Raw genomic sequence first — 22,395 nt, 5'->3', positions numbered from 1 at the left:
ATTTTTAGAGGCAGAACATGATTTTAGGAGTGGATTTTTAGAGGAAGAACATGCTTCTGGGAGGGGATTTTTAGAGGAAGAATGTGCTTTTAGAGGAGGGTTTTTCTAACCATGCCTGGCTTTCCTTGAGCAAGGCAGAGGGAATGTTCTGTGCCGCAAATGAGCGCTGCTCTGTTTGGAGTGGGGTGTTTGTAGGGGCTCTCACTGCTGCAGTGAGTTCTCAGCTTGTAAACTCACTTCAGTTCTCTCTTTTTGGGTGGCTTGTCCCAGATCAAACCCACAGACCTGGCTGTTTGTGGGTGTGACACTCTGGGGTTTGGGACACAGCTTTGGTCCAGCTCTTACCAAACCCCTGCTGAGCTTTTAAGCTTTGAGGCCATGGTGGGGTCAGCTCTGAAACAGGAATTCAGCCCCTGCTGCCCACTTGGATGGAGGTTTTAGTGCATCATGCAGATGTGTGTGAAGAGTTTGGATTATAATCTGGTTTTTGGCCTGGGCTGCTGGGAATTTCATGCTGGGATTATGCAATGCCATGGGGAGATTGGGTGGAGGCAGCACCAGCCTTGGCAAACGATGACGCCGTGTTCCGTGGGACAGAGCCAAGGGCAGGGGCACAAGGACATTCCTGCTGCTCCAGGGCTTGATAACCCTCCTGGGAGGGTGAATGGGGCAGGGAATGAATGAGCTGAGCTGCTGCTGGCCTGTGCCCCAGGGAAGTTCAGTCAGGAGCAGCTCCAGGGTTTTGGCAGCCCCGGTTCCAGGCAGGGAAGGAGATCTGTGAATGATTCCTGTGCTGAGAGGCTCCTGCTTGGCCTTTCTGCATCACCTCAGGGCCCCCAGAGCTCCTTTCTGGGCAGCAGCAGAGTGCAGAGGAGCAGCAGGTCAGCAGCTGGATTTCATAGAAAGACCACATGGAACTGGGCCACGTTTCCAGGAAATACCAAATGTTGGCCACAAGGTTTTTTTCTTTTCTCAGCTCTACTGAAGCGTTTGCAGCCTCTGACCAGGAGAAAACCCTGTTTAGGCTGTGCTTAACTCAGGTTTTAGACATTTGAACTGGAAATAACACCCCAGGGATACCTAAAGCATCCCATAACTTGGCATCAGGGCCTCTACTTGAGTAATTGTAAATTTATGACTCTTGAAAGAAACCAGACAATGTGTGATGTGCTGGGTGTATTTATAGTGTTACAGCACTGAGAAATTGGAGTTATTTTAACCCTCTCATCAGGCTTTGGACCCTGGGAATGACAAGATAAACTTCATGTTGATGTTTATTTCAGAAAAGCATCTTTCCTCAGCATCTTGTCTAGGCCTGAGCAGGTTTGAGAACCCTTTTTTTCTGTCATGGCTGAGAGCAGCACTGGAGGAACAGGAGACAATTTAAATGTTTATACAAAGCCAAAAAGCCTCCTTGATGTGCCTGGGAGTGTTAAATTGGGAGGACTTGGAGGAGCTTCTGAGATGGAGGAAATGAGTTTGGAGTTTATTGCTCACAGTTCCTCTCAGAGCAGAGAGGAGACTTTGGTTTGTTTTATGGCAGAGATAATCTGTCAATTAAAGTTCTGCCATTATGGCAAGACTGGCAGCTCTAGGATAATGCTCTTCTCTTCCCAACAATAGCAGCATTTTAAAGAACAAATTTGAATGCAGAGGGAAGAACTTCCTAAAAAAAACCTCCTCATTTAGATTTGAAACTGGGGGGAAGATACTGCTGCCTTTGAATTGCCTTCCATCATTTGAGAAAGATGTCACTCAAAAAACTGAAAACTTGCCTTTTTTTAGGCCAGTTGGGAAATGATTCTCTCTGGGGTGGAGTGTTCAAGGTAGCAAAGTGTTCTGTTCTTTGTGGGGAGGTGGATGCATGCTGGGATGGCCTGGCCACAGGAGAAGCAGAGCCTCCCACAGAGGGTGCTGGGGCTATTTCAGCCTGGGTGAAAGGATCAGGCCCTTGGTGCTGAGCTGGGGCAGGTGTGGCTGTGGGCACACCCTGCCAGGACTGGCAGCACCTGCAGCTGGGTTTGGCCTGGGTCCCTGGCAGTGCCAGCCTGGGCTGGGGCAGCACCTCTGAGCTCAGCTGCTCACTGCCATCCCTGAGAGCAGCACCTGTGGGTGCCATGCTGGGAACTCCAAGGGATCACCCCACACATCAGTGGGGATTCTAAGGGATCACCCCACAGATGAGTGGGAATTCCACAGGATCACCCCTCAGATGAGTGGGGATTCCACAGGATCACCCCACAGATGAGTGGGAATTCCAAGGGATCACCCCACACATCAGTGGGGATTCCACAGGGATCACCCCACACATCAGTGGGGATTCCACAGGGATCACCCCACACATCAGTGGGGATTCCACAGGGATCACCCCACACATCAGTGGGGATTCCACAGGGATCACCCCACACATCAGTGGGGATTCCACAGGATCACCCCACAGATCAGGGGGGATTCCACAGGATCACCCCACAGATCAGGGGGGATTCCACAGGATCACCCCACAGATCAGGGGGGATTCCACAGGATCACCCCACACATCAGTGGGGATTCCGAGGGATCACCCCACAGATCAGTGGGAATTCCACAGGGATCACCCCACAGATGAGTGGGGATTCCAAGGGATCACCCCTCAGATCAGTGGGGATTCCAAGGGATCACCCCTCAGATCAGTGGGGATTCCAAGGGATCACCCCACAGATCAGTGGGGATTCCAAGGGATCACCCCACAGATCAGTGGGGATTCTGAGGGATCACCCCACAGATCAGTGGGGATTCTGAGGGATCACCCCACAGATCAGTGGGGATTCCAAGGGATCACCCCACACATCAGTGGGGATTCCAAGGGATCACCCCACAGATGAGTGGGGATTCCAAGGGATCACCCCACACATCAGTGGGGATTCCAAGGGATCACCCCACAGATCATTGGGAATTCCAAGGGATCACCCCACAGATCAGTGGGGATTCCAAGGGATCACCCCACACATCAGTGGGGATTCCAGAAGGATCACCCCAGAGATCATTGGGAATTCCACAGGATCACCCAGCACATCCCTGGGAGTTCCACAGGATCACCCCACAGATCATTGGGAATTCCAAGGGATCACCCCACAGATCAGTGATCATTGGGAATTCCAAGGGATCACCCCACAGATCAGTGATCATTGGGAATTCCAAGGGATCACCCCACGGATCATTGGGAATTCCAAGGGATCACCCCACAGATCAGTGGGGATTCCAAGGGTCACCCCTCAGACCCCTGGAGCTGCTGCCCTGCTGCCTGCAGCCTCTCTGAGCTCCTGGGGCAGCTGTTTTTGCTGCCCAGCCTGGCTGTCCTGCAGGAGAGGCTGGGGTGGAAGCACAGCCCCCTCAGTGATGTCCTGAGCTCATTCCCAGCTGGATTTGCTGCTGTTCCCTGCCAGGAGCAGCTCTGGCTGTGCAGGGGCTGAGTGTGACACAGCATGGGCAGTATTCACCTGCAGAGGTGCTGGAATATTCCCTTTCCCAGGGGTGCCCAGCTCTGATGAGAGCAGGAGCAGGTGCAGCCTCTCCTGGCGGGGGAGCAGCTCTGGGTGCTGCTGGCTCTGGCAGTGATGCCACACTTGCCCTCACTGAGAACTCTGTTCAATAATGAGCCTCTCTCCTGTGCTTGGAGCAGCTGAGCCAGACTCGCAGCCCTTTCAAACCCAGCTGCTGCAAACTTCAAAGTCTCCTCTGCTTTTGTACACCCAAGGCTTTGGCAGCAACCTCTGCCTAGGAGAAAAGCCCATCTAGGCTGTGCTTGGTTGATAATTAGAGCTGAGATTAATACATCCCAGAGAGATGCCCAAATTTTGCCCAGATGAAGGGATTGCAGCGACTTCCAGCAGCCTGAGGGCAAATGCAGGTTAATGACTTGCATTAAAAGGGAGCAGTTGCAGCTCTTGCCCTGTTGGGTGCAGGAGAACCCTGGGAGCTGGGTCTGATGTGCAGTCAGTGATTATAAACAGGTTCAGATCGCTCCCTGCCTACCTGTCTGTGCCTGCTGAGGCACCACAGGCACTGCCTTCGTGCCACTGATTCATTTGCTGCAGGTTTTTTTCCATTTTAGCTGGCACTGCTCATGAATTTCCAGGGTGGAAGGTAAGAAGTGAATGGTTGCTGCTCCAGATCTGAGTAGGAGAAGAAGATCAGCCTCTCTGATTCTGTAACTCCAGCAAGGATGGGCTTTGGGGTCAGATACAAAGCCAGGTGTTCAGCATCTGCCTGGAATTAGCCATCACCTCCCTGCTTGTGCACAGGGCTGGGCACCTCAGTCCTAAATTTGGGGAAAGCACAGTTGTTCAAACCAGAATAATAGAATGAGAGTAACTCTTACATGTTTGAAACATGAATTTAATGTTTGGCACAAAACATGGAATGAATGTTCTGAAGTGTGGATGTGGGAGCAGGGGCTCATCCAGCTCCTTGACATCCTGCAGGAGTTCAGCTGAGCCTGTTACTGTAAAAATCAAGAAGAAAGGAACAAAAACCAAAAGGAAAGGGACTTCCAGGATTTTCCCCCGTTGTCACAGCCAGGCTAACACTGAACACTGAACACTGCTTTCACCTCCCTTTTTGTGTCATCCCTCATTTTCCATGGAGTCACAGATTTGGGCAGAGCCCAGGTGCTGAGTGTCTCTCTTTAAAAAGAAAAAAAATCCTTTTTTTACTCTAGACATGACCAAGGTTCTCTAAAGATTTGTTTATTCCAGTGTCACACCTGACTCTGGCTCTGCCTGAGCTATTCCTGCAGTGGGGAGGGAGCCTTGGAATGGGGATGTATTTGGGAATCAAAGGGAACACTTCTGCTTTTCTGCTGACCTTTCCTAAAAATATCAAACAGTCATATTAAAAAATATTATTGGATTTCCATCTGTGTTATTGGGTGGGAAGGGCTCCTCCCTCCTGCACTGAGAGCCTCCTCAGTGTTACTCTAACTGGGATTATTTAAGGAGAGAGGCTGCCATTCTGCTATCTCCAAATTTCTGTGCTGTCCTGAGACCTGATAAACACAAGGAATCTTCAAAAGTGAAGATTTCAAAAGTGAAAAACAGCAGCTTTTGCTGCTGCTCTCCAAGATGATGATGATGACTATTATTATTATTATTATGCCTCTTAAATTTGAGGAGGGGATGTGAAGTTCGAGGAGGGAATGTGGGAAGGGACAGGATCGTGCAGCCTCTTTTAGGGGAGATTTGCAAATGCAAAGCAGGGCTGGAAAAGCATTTTAATACTTGAGAGTGATGCACTCCAGCTGTGAAGAGGGTTTGGTAATCGCAGGGCTGAAGGTGGATGGCAGTGAGCTGTGAATGTCAGCTGGGGTGGAAGTTATCTCTGTGCTTGAAACAAGGTTCCTCTGTTGGGCTTGAAGATTTTTGTTCTTTCTCAGTAAAACCAGGGCACACCAATAAAAGCTTGGAATCACTGCTGGCAGAGTTTGACCTCGTGCAGGGATGAAATTCCAGTTCTGACTTGAAACTTCATAAAATGTGTGACCCACATGCCAAATCCCTCTGTGTTTCAGAGGGTTTGACACAGATCCCATTGAGCAGGTGTTTTTGGGGTGCCCCTTGCCTCCCCAGGAGCTCACCCTGCCCTGCTGTGTTGCAGGTCCAGCTGTGGTGCCTCACCAGTACTATGGAGTCACTCCCTGGGGAGTTTATCCTGCCAGCCTCTTCCAGCAGCAGGCGGCCGCCGCCGCCGCCGCCACCAACTCAGCCAGCCAGCAGAGCACGCAGCAAACGCAGCAGGGCCAGCAGCAGGTAAGGCTGGCACCTCCTGGGCAGGGGCACCCGGGCTCTGGGTGGGGAATGGCCCCCAGGGATCGTGGATTGCAGCCTTTGGCCCTGCACAGACCCCAGCAATCCCAGCCTGGGCTTCCCTGGGAGCGCTGTCCAAACTCTGCGGCCTCTGGGCTCTCCATGGGGCTCTCATGCCCGTTCCGTGCCCATTCCATTCCCGTGCCCATTCCATTCCCGTGCCCATGTCCATGCCCATTTCCATGTCCATGCCCATTTCCATGTCCATGCCCATTTCCATGTCCATGCCCGATCCCATTCCCATGCCCGCATTCACATTCCTATGCCCATTCCCATGCCCATTTCCATACCCATTCCCATGCCCCCATTCCTGTGCCCATTCCTGTGCCCCTTTCTATTCCCATGCCAATTTCCATACTCATTTCCATGCTCCCATTCCTGTTCCCATTCCCATTTCCATTCCCATGCCCATTTCCATACCCATTCCCATGCCCCCATTCCCATGCGCATTCCTGTGCCCCTTTCCATACTCATTTTCATGCTCCCATTCCTGTTCCCATTCCCATGCCCATTCTCATGCCCCCATTCCCATGCCCATTCCCATGCCCATTCTCATGCCCCCATGCCCATTCCCATGCCGATTCCCATGCCCATTCCTGTGCCCCTTTCCATTCCCATGCCAATTTCCATGCCCATTCTCATGCTCCCGTTCCTGTGCCCATTCCCATGCCCATTCTCATGCCCCCTTGCCCATTCCCCTGCCCATTCTCATGCCCCCATGCCCATTCCCATGCCCTTTTCCATTCCCATGCCCTTTTCCATTCCCATTTCCATGCCCATTCCCATGCCCTTTTCCATTCCCATTCCCATTTCCATGCCCATTCCCATTTCCATTCCCATTCCCTCTGGGGGAACAGCATCAGGGAGAATTTCTTCCCAGGAAGGGTGTTGGGACAGTGTAAGGGGTTGCCCACTGGAGTGGAGTCCCTGTGCCTCAGGTGTTTAAGGAGAGCCTGGATGTCACTTTGTCACTCAGTGCCATGGTCTGGGTGACCAGGGTGGTGTCAGCTCACAGGTTGGACTCAGTGATCTCAAAGGTCTTTTCCAACCCAGCTGATTCTGTGGAAAACCCAACCCCAGCCTCCCCTGACCCAGCTGCAGCCATTCAAAACCCTGATGTTTCCCATGACTGATCCTGGCTCAGCTCTGGGTAGTTTTAAATGAGCAGAAAACCCTTTGGCCTGTCCTGCAGACAAAGGGACAGGGGCCATCTGTCCGTTTGTAATTTGATTTATCCACCATGCACGTGGAGAGTGGCACATGGACCTGGGTGCTGGTGAATTATTGTCAGTGGCTCAGGCTGGGAAGGGCCTGAGCTGTGCAGCAGCTGTGGTGCTGTTGGTGTGTGAGGGGGAACCACCAGGAACCAGAGCTGGGCTTCAGTCCCCTCAGCAGCTCTCCTCTCTGCTCCTTGGTTATGGCAGAATAAAGAGCAACTGGCTGCTGAATTTTTCAGTTCAGAAGCTGAAAGCCCTTTGAAAATCAAACCCAGTGTCAGGAGGTGTTCTAGGGCCTTTACAGATGCAGCAGGCATGAGCTGAGAGAGCTTTGCAAAGGCTCAGGCTATTAAAATAAAATATCTCAGTGCCAGTGGCCTTTATGGGATGTTTCATTACTTTTATGGCCGTGGAGCAGGCGTGAGTGGGGTCAGGAGCAGGGTTTGGAATGCAAACCTTGCTCTGAGGGGAGGCAGCAGGGATTGTTTGCATTAAAAGTGCTGAGGCAGAGGCTTTGGGAACCTGGAGCACTGAGTGTGGACACTTGATTTGTCACCCTTGTGACATCTTAATAGTGTGTTAATAAAACCCACCAGCATTCCAGTGCTGCAGCCTGCACCCCCTGGAATTCTTGGCTCCCAGAGATTCCCTGGGCTGGAGGGTTCCTGTCAGCAATGGAGAGAGACAGGGAGATGGATTCAGTCCTCAGAATCTGACTTTATTGTGGCATACAAACACTTGGGTACCATTTCAGGGAGACTGGTCATGTGTACTGCAGTGATTAGGTTAAAATCACACACACAAACTTATGCATATAACAACATCTCTCACTTGCAGAGTTTAATGGGATTTTTTTTTTCCATTAAATCCATCTGATTGAATCTTTTTGCAATCCAGGTCTAATTTTCAAAGATCCATTTGCTTTTGCCAAGGCATCCTGTTATCAAATCTCTTCTGTCAGCCAGGTCCAAAGTCCATCATCTGTCTGGTGTCCCCCACCATTCCAGTAGATTCCTGGGCAGGCTCAGGGAGCACCTCCCAGTCAGTGAAGTGAACCTGGGGATCCTCCCCAGCCTCTCTGTGCACAGAGTCAGTGTTTCCTGTTAATAACTCCAGCAGGTGGCACCCACAATGTCACCTCTGCAGCAGGATGTGCTGGGGACACGGGGCTGGCTCCTTTATTAAGCTGAGCTTGCAGGTTCCTGCACCAGCTCTGAGCGAGGCTCTGCCAAACCAAGCCTGGCCCAGGTAATTGCAGGGTGGCCACTCTGCCATTGTCCCTTCTGAGGGACTCCAGCACAGCAGCTCATCCCTGCAAACCCCACTGTGGGCTCTCTGGTCATGATTTCCTCTGATTTAAGTCTTGTGTCACCAGGTCTCTGCCGTCCATGGGTGGCTTGGAGACAGCCATGTCACCTCCTGTCACCCGCCCCCAGCTCCTGAACTGGGCTTTGTAAGGTTTCTGCTCAGGAGGGCTTTTAGTGGGGCTGTGGTGACAGGGACCAAATGTGGGCAGGTGACTTGTACACACTTCTGGCAGAGGATGAGTGTTGGAGGTGGGATCAGGGAATTAGAAAGGTTGGAGAAGCTCTCTAAAGATCATTGAGTCCAAGCATTAACCCAGCACTGACCCCTGTTCCTGACACCACTCTGTGTGTTTTGCACCCTTCAGGGATGGGGACTCCACCTCTGCCCTGGGCAGCCGAAGCCTGAGCACCCTTCTGTGGAGGAATTTTCCCTGGTGCCCACCCTGAGCCTGCCCTGGCCCAGCCTGAGGCCGTTCCCTCTGCTCCTGTCCCTGTTCCCTGGAGCACAGCCCGACCCCCCGGCTGTCCCCTCCTGCCAGGAGCTGTGCAGAGCCACAAGGGCCCCCTGAGCCTCCTTTGCTCCGGGCTGAGCCCCTGCCCAGCTCCTTCAGCCCCTCCTGGAGCTCCAGCCCTTCCCAGCTGCACTCCCTGCCCCTCCGTGTCCTTTCTGAATGTGAAGAAAAGTGAATTAAGAGCAAAGGGGAGACGTTTTCCCCCTGGTGCTGCTCCTGCTCCTGCCTGTGACAATGGCTGTCTCCTGGATCCAGAATAACCCCGTGGCTGTTCTGTCCTCTGCAGGTGCTCCGTGGAGGAGCCAGCCAGCGTCCCCTGACTCCCAACCAGAACCAGCAGGGCCAGCAGACGGATCCTCTGGTGGCCGCCGCCGCCGTCAACTCCGCGCTCGCCTTCGGCCAGGGGCTGGCAGCGGGAATGCCAGGTACCAGCACTGCCAGGCCAGGAGAGCCTGGGAAATGGCATCTCCAGGGCTGCCTTTGCCTGGCACCAGCTGTGGCTGCTTGCCTTGGTTTGGGGGTTCATTCTGGGGTTGGGTGTGTCCACAGCTGGCAGCACTGAGGGGTCACAAGTGACCTTGTGTCACAGGTGACAGCGGTGTTATCTGCCTGTGCCTGCATTGTACTCCAAGAATTGATTGCTCCTGTGGAAAATCACCTCCAGATTTTTCTGTGGATCCTTCAAGCTTATGTGATCTGTATTTTAAACCTCAGAGGTTTCTTAGTCCATTCATTCATCTCAGCTCTCCATCCCTGCCAGGTGCTTGACTTAACAGGGGCTTCCTTCCATGATTGCTCTTCCAAGAGGCTTAAAGCAGGGAAAGAAAAGGGATAAAAGGGAGCAGGGTTTAGTTCTCATTTCTAGCTCTTCATTGGAGGAGCTGCTGTAGGAATTCTGACTCTGATCCCTGAGGCTTTGGGGTAAAGTGCTGCTGCAATTCAGTTATTCAGGATGTTATTGTGATGGCAAAGCACGAAACTGAGCTCATTAGAATAATGTGCAGATATGTCCTGCTGGTCAAATGTAAGGAAAAAGGGATTATTTGGGTTTGAGGTCTCCTTGCTGGCACTGTCATGTCGTTGTTAATTGGGGGTTTTTATTTTATTTTTAAGAAGAATGTTGCAGTATTAAGTTACAAAGTGAACTGTGCAGATTTCCAGCAGTCTGCAGATTTCCTTTAATCTTTGTTATTTGGGTTGTATTTGCAAAGCAAATACACACATATATACAATTACAGATATATGTTTGTAACTGTATTTGCAAAGCAAATATTCCCAGGGAACACTTTCTTAGTCAGCCCCCCACCTTAGAGAGTCAGTGCATTTAATTGTATTGTTTTCATTGAATGTAAATTCCCTAATGAGGTGCCTAAATCACTATATTCTGTCAGTCTGCAGCTCTGTGTACCACCAGCATTTATGAGAGTTTATTATCATGCATTAAAGAATATTTTATGGTACCAGCCTTCCAAAATACAGAAGTGGAAGTTCCCTGTGTGTGCACCCTGGCAGCCCCAGCTCTGAGCAATCCTAGCACATGTTGTACATATCGTGGAGCAGAAATGGTGCTTTTGTATTTGAAACCCTTTTTTAGCTGAATTTGCACTGGGGACAGTGTAATAGAAAAGATTCAGGGGGCAAAAAGTCTTTTCTACCTGAAATTCTGAGTGTAACATCGTGGACATTCTTGGGGAAAGCAGGGCTGTTCTTGCTTCTTTTTTTTTTTTCATTCAGCATTTCCTTTAAAAACCCTCTTGCACTGCACTCACCTGGACATGGCTGATGTGTTTGTCACCTGCCCTGTCACCTGTGCTTGCCTCTGCAGGTTACCCAGTGCTGGCTCCTGCTGCTTACTATGACCAAACAGGAGCCCTCGTGGTCAACGCCGGCGCCAGGAACGGCCTGGGGGCTCCCGTGCGCCTGGTGGCCCCTGCCCCTGTCATCATCAGCTCCTCTGCAGCCCAGGCAGGTGAGTCCTGTCCCCTGCAGCCCAGGCAGGTGAGTCCTGCCCCCCAGTGGTTCAGGCAGGTGACTTGTGGTCCCCCCAAGTGCCTGCTGTGTCCCCAGTGTCCCCACCCCTCCGTGCTCCGCTGGCAGTGATGACAAACTTGCCCTCACTGAGATCCATGCAGGGATTGTTGTTGAGAAACATCCTCTGTGCTCAACCTGGGCTGAGCCTCTGGAGCAGCCACGGAGAGGGGCAGGAGCAGGAACAAAATGATTTTATAGAGTTTCATGGCAGGTATTTAAATTTGTCCCCTGGCACCAGATTTCCTGCATATTGGAGCCTTCAGAATTCCCAGTGGCTCCAGGGAGAGGCTCCAGGAGAGCTGCAGAGGGACTGGGGACAAGGATGGAGGGACAGGAGGCAGGGAATGGCTGCCAGTGCCAGAGGGCAGGGCTGGATGGGATCTTGGGAATTGGGAATTGTTCCCTGGCAGGGTGGGCAGGGGCTGGGCTGGAATTGCCAGAGCAGCTGTGGCTGCCCCTGGATCCCTGGCAGTGCCCAAGGCCAGGCTGGACATTGGGGCTGGAGCACCTGGCACAGTGGGAGGTGTCCCTGGGCTGGAACAGGATGAGTTTAAGGTCCTTTCCATCCCAAGCCATTCCATAATTTTTGCTTTATCACACCACCGTGCCTAAAATGGCCTTTGCCATGAGTTGCTTTGGTATTTATTTAGGTTCCTCCTGAGTTCAAGGCTTTTAAAAGGATTTTTCAATCTGTTGGTGTGAGCAGCCCCTGCCAGCACTGGGCTCAGATTATGAAATGAGCCTTTTAATTGTTTTCTCATAGCTCTTGTTTATTTTGCTTTTTCTTTAACTTTGGAACTGGCTGAAAACCAAAAGTCCTTGGGTTCGATGTTCTTGGCACCGAGGTTCATGTTTCATGTGCTGAAGGATCATTTCAATTATTTCAAAACTCTGGTTTCTTAACTGGCCCTTGCAAGTGTCAGGCTCCACTGATTGGACTCTTGGGTCTTTGGAGAAAGAGCCAGTCCTGGTTTTGATCTGTGCAGCTCCAATAGCACAAGAGCAGCAAGAACAGCTGGGCATTGTAGGAACTCAGCACATCACTCTGGATGTCCAGAGCTACCCAGAGAACCCTTGGGGGGCTCGGACGTCTTGGAGTGTTGCCATAAGCACCTGGTGGCTTGACTTTGATCCTTCTAAGGATGTGCCACCTGCATATGAGGATATGAGAATCACTGGGATTTAAATGGTGTAAAAGCAGTGTATTTGCAAGGTGAAACACAGGTTTTAAGGTTTTGGTACAGGGGGGTTATGGAGACAAGTTGGAAGAATTTAGGCCTATCTCGTGGTTCTTCTTTCTTCTTCTTGTCATCCATTTTCTGGGTGATGTCGGCAGTTGTGGATAGGTTCTTGGTGAAGGTGCAGTTGCCAACAAGGGTGAAAGGTATTGGGAATAAAAGGTAAATATGTTATACGTAGTTTTTACTATAAAAAGACACGACTGCCCCGTGGGCGGTCAGAGTGCCTTTGGTTGCCTTGCTGGTCAGATCCCACCTGGGCAGAGAGAAAACTTTGTAGATAAGAAATAATAAACAACCTTGAAGACCAAAAATCAGAGTCCAGTCTTGTCCTTTGAAGCCTGATTTTGAACAAACCATCCTATGTGTGTCTGGGCAGAGACAGACAACAGCCGACCCGGACAGGGCATGGCTGGAGTCTGGGGGCTGTGGGCAGCTCAGGTACAATAAACAGAGATTTATGCAGAGTTTGGTCCTGAAAGAAAAAACCTGTAGCAATTCAAAGCAACCTGCTAAGTTTAACTTCCAGAAGTGTGATGAAAATGGATTTTTTTCAGCGGCCTTTCCATTTTTTTCCCATTTTTGTGTCCCTCAGCTGTGGCGGCGGCAGCGGCGTCAGCCAACGGAGCAGCGGGGGGGCTGGCAGGGACCACCAACGGCCCCTTCCGGCCCCTGGGCACGCAGCAGCCGCAGCCCCAGCCCCAGCAGCAGCCCACCAACAACCTGGCCTCCAGCTCCTTCTACGGCAACAACTCCCTGAGCAGCAACTCGCAGAGCAGCTCGCTGTTCTCGCAGGGCTCGGCCCAGCCCGCCAACACCTCGCTGGGCTTCGGCAGCAGCAGCTCCCTGGGAGCCACGCTGGGCTCGGCGCTGGGCGGCTTCGGCACCGCAGGTGAGGAGCGAGGCTGTGCCAGCACTGCCAGCCAGGCTGGGGACAGAGCACCGACGGGACAGGGCTGCTGTGCACAGCTCTCTGTCGGTGTCAGCAGGATTGGGACGTGCCTTGGCTTGTCTGGCTCTCGCTGCTGAACCAAACAGCAGCACGGTGGTGTTTCACCCCAGGGACACTTTTGGCCATGGCTGGGTGGTGTTTCACCCCACAGACACTTTTGGCCATGGCTGGGTGGTGTTTCACCCCACAGACACTTTTGGCCATGGCTGTGTGGTGTTTCACCCCACAGACACTTTGGGCTGGCTGGTGCTGCCCTGGGCACGTGGGGACAAGTCCAGGCGTGCAGGAGCTCTGGTGGTGCTGGGATGGAGCCTCCCCCCATAGCAGGGGCTGCTCCTCAGGGTTCCCTCTGGCAGAGCAGCTTTGGGGCGATGGGGAAGGAAAGGAGTGGGTTCTGCTGGAGGGTTTGGATCCAGAGCTTTATTGTGGCCCACAGCCTCTGAACCCACAGCAGCTCCAGCAGAACTCCTGAGCCTGTGGCTGCTGCTCCTTTAACCCCGGGAGAGGGGCAGGGAAGGGGCAGGGAGCCACCAGCCAGGGACAGGAGGGGAGGGCTCAAGGGACAAAGGACACCTGGATGGCCCAGTGCCCCCAGGGGTAGAGGGCATCCTTTGAACCTGCCAATCACTCTGTGCCCTTCTGGAATGGCAGGACTGACAGACAGTGCTGGGAGGGGAAAGGAGAGGGGACTGACACACCTGGCAGGGAATCTCCAGGGGAGGGACCTGAGGTCCTGGGGTAAACTCTGCAATCACACTGCAGCACCTCTGGTTCCTGAGAGGCTGGAGGTTAGATGATGTGTTCCAAGAATGGAGCTTTGCTAAGGGGATTTTGTAAATAGGTTTATGTGTGTTGGGTGTTTTAGTGGTGGTACTGGTAGTGCTACCTCTCATGCTCCAGTGTGTGAGACAAATGATGGACAAAACTATCAAAGAAGTTTTTATCATGCAAGAGAGAGAGGTAGGAAGTGGATTCCCAGAGTTCTCAAAATCTCACAGAGATGGTGGATGAAGGTATAGACATGGAGGAAGGATTTGAGTTAAGACCTTGGAACCAGCGAGACTTTTTTGAACAATGGCTTGTAATTGCTGTCAGACACGACTTACTCCCTTTGAACTGACTGGACTTTCACAGCATTAAAATTGCTGTGTTGTAATATAGCAATGCTTAGTGCGAGCAAAAGAGATGCTTTAGGCAAGTAATGAGCAGATACATCCTAGTAAAGGTACAGAACACCAGGTAATTAATAAAGGACACAGTTACAAAGGTTTCTTTTTAGTTGAACCGAGGGGGAATTGTGGGAATCACCACTGGGACAGGACTGCTGAGGGACGCCCCTTGAGCCCTTGATTTTGCAGCATCAGTCTCATGACGTGGTTGTGGCAGTGGGAAGATGCCAGCAGCTCACATCCCCAGCAGCAGCCACAGAAATCAGTGTTACAACTCCCTTTAAAAGTTGGGATATGGGTGTGGGAGAGGGAGCCACGTTCAAGGGCCCCCTGGGGATCTGCAAATGCCCACAGTGTGCCCCACCTGCGGCCACAGCAGCCCTGGGGAGGGGCAGGTTATGGAGGAATACAGAACACTGATTATAGGAGGTATTAAAGAGGTAGCTCCACATAATCAAAATGCCTGTAAGGCTTTGCATGAGCAGCAAAAGGAGGAAGAAACCCCAACACAGTGGTTAGAAAGGTTGAGGAAGAATATGGGGCAGTATTCAGGGGTTGATCCTAACATGGTGGCTGGACAGATCTTGCTAAAGATAAATTTTGACCAGTCACACAGAGCAGAAGCACATTGACAGTAGTTCCATCCAATCCAGCCACTATCAGCACACATACCTTTGGTTAAAACAGTGCTTGCTTATTTAGAATACAAAACCTGCTTGTAAGCCTTAAAACACAGTGCACAGAGCTCCAGTATTGAGCTCAGAACTCCCTAACATCAGGCTAGATCTACTTTGCTGTAGCTTAGGCAGTTATCCTAGACAAGTGTTAATACACAGACCATTGTTCTAGTTGTCCTTACTTTCTACAGCTTATATTATTTTTCTGCTGACAAACCTTATGGCTGCTGCTTAGGTCTCATTGCAGTTCTGCTGTCTCTGAGACCTGCCTTTTGCAGCTTTCTCAAAACCCTCTGATTTTCAGGATTCCCACACCTGGGGAAAGGAGCATGAGGGGAACCCCAGATTTCAGGAGTTTGTGCTCTGAGATGAGCCCTCCTCATCCATCCCGGCCTAACTGGGAATTTTCCTTCAGGGACTACTTCAGGCTTTAAAATCTGCAGCAGTTCTTGGCAAAAATGCTTTTAGTAGGTGATAATTAGCAGAGTAATTAACTGGGAAGTGTTTTTCTCTGCGTGTGGAGTACTGGGCTGACAGGAATTGGTTCCAGAGTGTGTCACCCCCTCTCACCTCAGAGTAAAGGCTGAGGAGCTCCTCAGGACTTAAAAAAAGCTGATCTGAAGTGGTTTCTGTGCTTTATTCTGGGAATTGTTTCCATCACACACCAAAAGAATCGCTGTGGTTGTAGAACCTCCCATCTATGCTTTGATGATGTTGGGCAGCTGGAGACCAAGGTTCCTTTCAGAGTCAAAACCCTCCAGAGATGTCTGTGGTTTTTTAGGTATTTTTTCCCTCAGGTTTGTGGTTTTTTGAAGTGGAACAATTGTTTTAATTATTGCTCAGTCTCAGGGCAGTAATTGTGTCCTGAACTTTGCTGCTCTCATCAGTGTGAGGGGCAGGTTCCAGCCTGGCTCCATCAGAACAGGCTCAGGGACAGGCTCTTACCTCACAGGAGAACAGTTTGCAATAAAAAGTTATTCTAAATATTTCTCTTTAACCCAGCCTTGAGATTGGAACCATCTTGGTTCCAGGTAAACAAAGCATTTGCTTCTCTCACCTCAGTTTATTTAACTGATTGAATTCCATGAGTGGTTTGCTCAGTGCCAAGATTCACAAAGTTGTTTTCCCTCAATCGATGAATAAAACTCTGATCCTGCTGCTTCTGGAGCCTGTGTGCACTCACCAAAAATGATCAGTTCATTGCAGTTAACAATTTCACTGTTTATTAAACAAGATTTTAATGCAAAATTGATTTTTTCCCCTGCAACTTGACAGTGCATTTAAAGAGTTTGTATTTGCCTATCGAGACAGCTCTTAAAAATCTTGGGGGTTAGGAGTGAAATTGAATTGTGATTTCCAGCTCCATGGAGCTGGGGGCAAACAGGAGCTGATTCCTCACCTGCTGCAAGGTGAGCACAGGGATTCAGGGAGGTGTGCACCAGGCTGGGCTCGCTCCTGAGGCACCGCAGGGAAAATCTCCTGGGGCTGGGGCTCAGCTCTGAACGAACAGGGGGGAGCTCAGATCTGCCTCACCCCGGGAATGTGGCAGGGGGAGCCCTGGGGAGCTCAGGCCTTCTCCTGAAGGGCCAGAGCAAAGGGCTCAGCGTGTCCCCAAGGGCTCAGCGTGTCCCCAAGGGCTCAGTGTGTCCCCAAGTGCTCACCATGGCCCCAGAGGTCTCAGTGTGTCCCCAGAGGTCTCAGTGTGTCCCCAAAGGTCTCAGCGTGTCACCAAGTGCTCAGCGTGTCACCAAGTGCTCAGCGTGTCCCCAAGGTCTCAGCGTGTCCCCAAGGTCTCAGCGTGTCCCCAGAGGTCTCAGTGTGTCCCCAAAGGTCTCAGCGTGTCCCCAAGGGCTCAGCGTGTCCCCAAGGGCTCACCATGGCCCCCAGAGGTCTCAGTGTGTCCCCAGAGGTCTCAGTGTGTCCCCGAAGGTCTCAGTGTGTCCCCGAAGGTCTCAGTGTGTCCCCGAAGGTCTCAGTGTGTCCCCAGAGGTCTCAGTGTGTCCCCAGAGGTCTCAGTGTGTCCCCAGAGGTCTCAGTATGCCCCCAAAGTGCTCAGTGTGTCCCCAAGTGCTCAGTGTGTCCCCAGAGGTCTCAGTGTGTCCCCAAAGGTCTCAGTGTGTCCCCAAGTGCTCAGTGTGTCCCCAGAGGTCTCAGTATGCCCCCAAAGTGCTCAGTGTGTCCCCAGAGGTCTCAGTGTGTCCCCAAGCTCTGAGTGTGTCCCCAAGTGCTCAGTGTGTCCCCAAAGGTCTCAGTGTGTCCCCAAAGGTCTCAGTGTGTCCCCAAAGGTCTCAGTGTGTCCCCAGAGGTCTCAGTGTGTCCCCAGAGGTCTCAGTGTGCTCCCAAATTGTGGTCCCTTCCTTCAAGGAGATTTTTATCCTTTGACCTTTTTGCTCAGGGGTTTTTGGGGCTGTTTCTCCATGTGCTCTGTCACAGGAAATCCTCCAAAGCACTGAAGGCAGTGACAAGATCCCATGTTTGGCTGTTTCATCATTAACAGCGTGGTTTTAATGACTCTGACTGGTTTGAATGGTTTTAACTGGTTTTAATGACTCTGACTGGCTTTAATGACTGCATTTGCTCACTTTCCCAAGCACCAGCCCAGTGCAGTGGAGCTGTGGCTCTCCAGTGTTGGCGGTGGTGGCATCTCCCATTTTTCCCGTTTTTCCCATTTCCCCCATTTTACCGGTTTTCCCATTTTCCCTTATTTTCCCCATTTTCCTATTTTCACCATTTTCCCATATTTCCCATTTTCCCCCGTTTCCCCCGTTTCCCCCGTTTCCCCCGTTTCCCCCGTTTCCCCATTTTCCCATTTCCCCATTTTTCACATTTTTCCCATTTTTCCCATTTTCCCGGTTACCCCATTTTCCCATTTCTCCCGTTTCCCACATTCCCCCATTTCTCCCATTTTTCCCATTTTCCCCATTTCCCCATTTTTCCTGTTTCCCCCATTTCCCCCCATTTCCCCCCGTTCCCGCATTTCCCCCATTTCCCGCATTTCCCCATTTTCCCATTCCCCCGTTTCCCCCATTTCCCCCGTTTCCCCCATTTCCCCCATTTCCCCCGTTTCCCCCATTTCCCCCGTTTCCCCCATTTCCCCCATTTCCCCCATTTCCCCCATTTCCCCCATTTCCCCCATTTTCCCATTTCCCCATTTCCCCCGTTTTTCCCATTTCCCCCATTTCCCCCATTTTCCCCATTTTCCCATTTCCCCCATTTTCCCCATTTTCCCATTTCCCCGATTTTCCCCATTTTCCCATTTCCCCCATTTTCCCATTTCCCCGTTCCCCCTGTTTTTCCCATTTCCCCCATTTCCCCCGTTTCCCCATTTCCCCCGTTTCCCCCATTTCCCCCGTTTCCCCCATTTCCCCCGTTTCCCCCATTTCCCCCATTTTCCCATTTCCCCATTTTCCGTGTTTTTCCCGTTTCCCCCGTTTCCCCCGTTTCCCCCGTTTCCCCCGTTTCCCCATTTCCCCCATTTCCCCCATTTCCCCCATTCCCCCATTCCCCCATTCCCCCATTCCCCCATTCCCCCATTCCCCCATTTCCCCCATTCCCCCATTCCCCCATTCCCCCTGTCCCACTTTCCCGTGTCCGTTTTGCAGTGGCGAACTCCACCACGGGCAGCGGCTCTCGCCGGGACTCGCTGACGGGCAGCAGCGAGCTGTACAAGAGGACCTCGAGCAGCCTGACCCCCATCGGGCACAGCTTCTACAACGGCCTGGGCTTCTCCTCCTCCCCCGGGCCCGTGGGCATGCCCCTGCCCAGCCAGGGCCCCGGGCACTCGCAGACTCCTCCTCCTTCCTTGTCCTCACACGGATCCTCCTCCAGCCTCAACCTGGGTAAGAGCCTGCTCTGCTCCCCTGGGGCATCCCTGCTTCCCCCAGGCAGGAGTTCCGTGGGTCACACAATCATTTGGGTGGAGAACAATCCTTAATTCAGGTCCAGCCCTCCTGGAGTGTGTGTCCTGCAGGGTGCAGCTGGGAACAGGGTTCCATCTTTCCTCCTCATTTCCTCTCTTGGTTTGAACAGCCAGGTGACTGCTGAGGAAGGCAGGAGCCTCCCCTGAAATGCAAAATGCAAACTGCAAACCCCCTCCCTCTGAATTATTGCAATTCTGAAATGAAGGGGCTCTCAGGCAGAGATATGGGAGCAGGAATAACAGTTCTTTACTAGGGAAATTAAAAATACCAATGCAATGGTGCAAGCAAAGGCCAGGCAGAGTGAGAGCAGCCCTGGCACGCTGTGGGTCAGGCTGGGGGCACAGCCCCATCCCATGGGGGCTCAGCCCTCCTGCAGTGCCAGCTGTGGCTCTGCTGCAGCAGGATCCTGCACAAGGGGGGAGTTTTCCTCTGCAGCTGCAGGGCTGCTGGAGATGGGCCTGCTCTCCCTCTGGGAATGCAGGGCAGGAGAAAGCTGCTCCTCTGGGAATGCAGGGGGCAAAGGCTGCTGTGCTGCTCCAGGCTCAGATTGTATCCAGGTAGGAATGCTTGGCTCCTGCCCTGGGCGCAGCATCTCCCCATGGGATGATGGAATTGGATCAGCCCTGCAGGGACACTCAGTGGCCATGGACAGCAGAGATCTGCTGGAGGGAGGATGGGCTGTGGGAGAGAGAAAGAAAACTGCCCATGGACAGCAGAGAACTGCCCAGCTCTGACAGACTGCAAACAGAACACACACACCCATTTCCAACCTGAGACATTTCCTCAGCTCAAAATGAGGGATAATATTCCCAAGTGTTTATAAAACAGGATTTTCTTACACTGGTCTTGGTAACAGCAGCAATGGTTTGTGGAATAAAATAGATAAGGAGAGTTGTTCTTCAATTTAAATGGTTTTAAAGGGGATGTTTTAAAATACCCATTAAGTTGGGAATAATGAGCTTGGAGTACAATTCCTCCTTTTAACCAGTATTCCCTGGAGCAGTGCTCTGCTTTGAGCTGAGGATTTGGTGAGTTTACCTTGGAAAATTTCCCATCGTTTTGGCCTTATCAAAAGCACAGGAGGAATAATTTTGGGAAGATCCATGACTTTGTGCAGCTGAATCTTCTCAAAGAGCTTCTGCCTGGCCTGCAATAAAATAAATCTTAAAAATAAATAAAGCAAATATTAAATAATAAAGCAGTGCCCATCTGAACCTCCTGCAATGTTCATTCCCTCATAAACCAACCAAAGAGATTATTTGTTGCACCTGCAGCAGGTAATTTCATATTTCCTCCAAAAATTCACTTGGTTTTGGTTGTGTCATGAATCTGCTGGGTTTAAAGAAACTTCTGCTTCTCAGAGCAGTTCCCCCCCCCCAGCAGACTGTGTATTTATTATGTTTGTTCCATGCATGTGTGATAAATCCAGTGCTGGCTCTAGGTTAGCTGGAATAGTCATAAATATGATTCTTGGAGATCAAGTTTAGATTTACCATCGTGCCTTGTTCAGAGCTTTAATAGGACTGGAAAGACTTGGACTTTATTTATGCAGCTGTGGAGGCCTTGGCTGACAGTTAAATGGCCACAATAAATTACTCCTGAGGAGGAAGCAGATTCCAAACCTAGGAAAAAGCTAGTTGCCCTTGCAGAAAAAAAAATTCATAAAAATTCTTTGGAATCAAAGAATCCTAAGAATTCCTCTGGATCAGAGGAAGGTGGATCTGTCTGGGAACAAACTCTGGAAAGAAAATTGGAATTAGCACCCCCAGAAATGGGTTGTGCTGCAGAGGATCAGTGTGGGGCTTCCCATCTTCCCAAAACATTCCTGTCCTTGTGGCCTTGTCCCCTCTGTGGCTGGTTCCATGCTGGGTGATGCTGTAGCTCAGATGTCACCTGGGGTACCTCTAAAGTCATTTTATTTCTTCAAGTTTCTCTTTCATTGGCAGTGGAGGGCAGTGGGAAGGGAAGGTCTGGTTTCCTTTGTTATAAAATCAGTTCTAATGGAGAGGAGAAGGCTCCAGGGAGAGCTCAGAGCCCTGGCAGGGCCTGAAGGGGCTCCAGGAGAGCTGCAGAGGGACTGGGGACAAGGATGGAGGGACAGGAGCCAGGGAATGGCTGCCAGTGCCAGAGGGCAGGGCTGGATGGGATCTTGGGAATTGGGAATTGTTCCCTGGCAGGGTGGGCAGGGGCTGGGCTGCAATTGCCAGAGCAGCTGTGGCTGCCCCTGGATCCCTGCTTGTGAGACAGCAGAGAAATCAGGGAATGGTTTGGGGTGGGAGAGACCTGAAATCCCACCCAGTGCCACCCCTGCCATGGCAGGGACACCTCCCCCTGTCCCAGGTGCTCCAGCCTGGCCCTGGGCACTGCCAGGGCTCCAGGGGCAGCCCCAGCTGCTCTGGGCACCCTGGGAGAGCCCAAACCTCTCCAACCAGGCCTTGCCAGGCTACAAACCCCCTGTGGGAAATAGCCCTGGGGCACCTGGAACCTTCAAGCAAATCATGATTTCCTTTCCTGGATCCATTTGCTGCAATGGGCTTTGCTCCTGGTTCTCATCCTGGATTCAGGAATCTGAATGCCAGAGTGGTTTGGGTGGGAAGGGATCTTCAATGCCAGCTCCTTCCAGCCCAGGGACACCTCCCCCTGTGCCAGGTGCTCCAGCCCCAATGTCCAGCCTGGCCTTGGGCACTGCCAGGGATCCAGGGGCAGCCCCAGCTGCTCTGGCAATTCCAGCCCAGCCCCTGCCCACCCTGCCAGGGAACAATTCCCAATTCCCAAGATCCCATCCAGCCCTGCCCTCTGGCACTGGCAGCCATTCCCTGGCTCCTGTCCCTCCATCCTTGTCCCCAGTCCCTCTGCAGCTCTCCTGGAGCCCCTTCAGGCCCTGCCAGGGCTCTGAGCTCTCCCTGGAGCCTTCTCCTCTCCAGGGGAGCCCCCCCAGCTCCCCCAGCCTGGCTCCAGAGGAAGGAGGAGCACTTTCTTTGTAGTTTTTGGTAAAATCCCTTTGAAGTTTGAGATCTGACCAAGTCCTGGCACAGAGGAGCTGGAGGCACCCTGAGAGTTCAGGCCTTTGGGGGGTTCAGAATTGATTCAGGAAGCTTGCTCCCCACAGGATCTCTGTGCTCCCAGGATGATGTTGGGCATCCTGGGGAAACCTGCAGTCAGCATTCCCATCAGGAGAGACAGGGGGAAAGTGGAGTCACTCTGAATCTCCAAGTGATTGGGGCCTTCTCAGAAAACTTCTGACAGATTTTCTGTACTGGTTGTGCTCTTAACCAAGAGATAACAGCCTGAGTGCCAAACCTCTCCTTTCCCATCAGGAACCATTTTCCAGGTGTTGAAACAAGAGGTGGGAATGTGAGAATTCAGATGTGTGGGAAGCATCAGTGCCTCGTTGCTCAGCTTGTCCCACCTGGGTTTCCTCACCTTTACTCATCCTGTGCCAGTCCTGCTCCTTCCAGGAGACAGGAACATCAGGAACATCACCTGCTGGCTTTTGGGAGTTGTTCTCAGTGTGGGAGTTGGGGTGCAGGAG

At 51.8% G+C, this 22,395-nt stretch overlaps 1 protein-coding gene across 7 annotated transcripts in view; it reads left to right on the top strand.

The window, feature by feature from the left end:
• The window catches only part of PUM1 (pumilio RNA binding family member 1), a 91,418-nt gene that overhangs the window by 50,683 nt on the left and 18,340 nt on the right, over window positions 1-22,395 (top strand). For all 7 annotated transcript variants that reach the window (XM_084222643.1, XM_084222645.1, XM_084222642.1 and 4 more), the window contains 5 exons: window positions 5,632-5,783; window positions 9,163-9,301; window positions 10,702-10,845; window positions 12,741-13,037; window positions 18,546-18,782. In XM_084222643.1, the coding sequence (XP_084078769.1) occupies window positions 5,632-5,783; window positions 9,163-9,301; window positions 10,702-10,845; window positions 12,741-13,037; window positions 18,546-18,782 (969 nt within the window). The remainder of the gene's footprint in view (window positions 1-5,631; window positions 5,784-9,162; window positions 9,302-10,701; window positions 10,846-12,740; window positions 13,038-18,545; window positions 18,783-22,395) is intronic.

The sequence above is a fragment of the Fringilla coelebs genome (assembly GCF_963513975.1).
Source record: "Fringilla coelebs genome assembly, chromosome: 28".
Classification (NCBI taxonomy): domain Eukaryota; kingdom Metazoa; phylum Chordata; class Aves; order Passeriformes; family Fringillidae; genus Fringilla; species Fringilla coelebs.
Note: the sequence above shows the minus strand (reverse complement) of the source record. Positions and strands in the feature narration are given on the sequence as shown.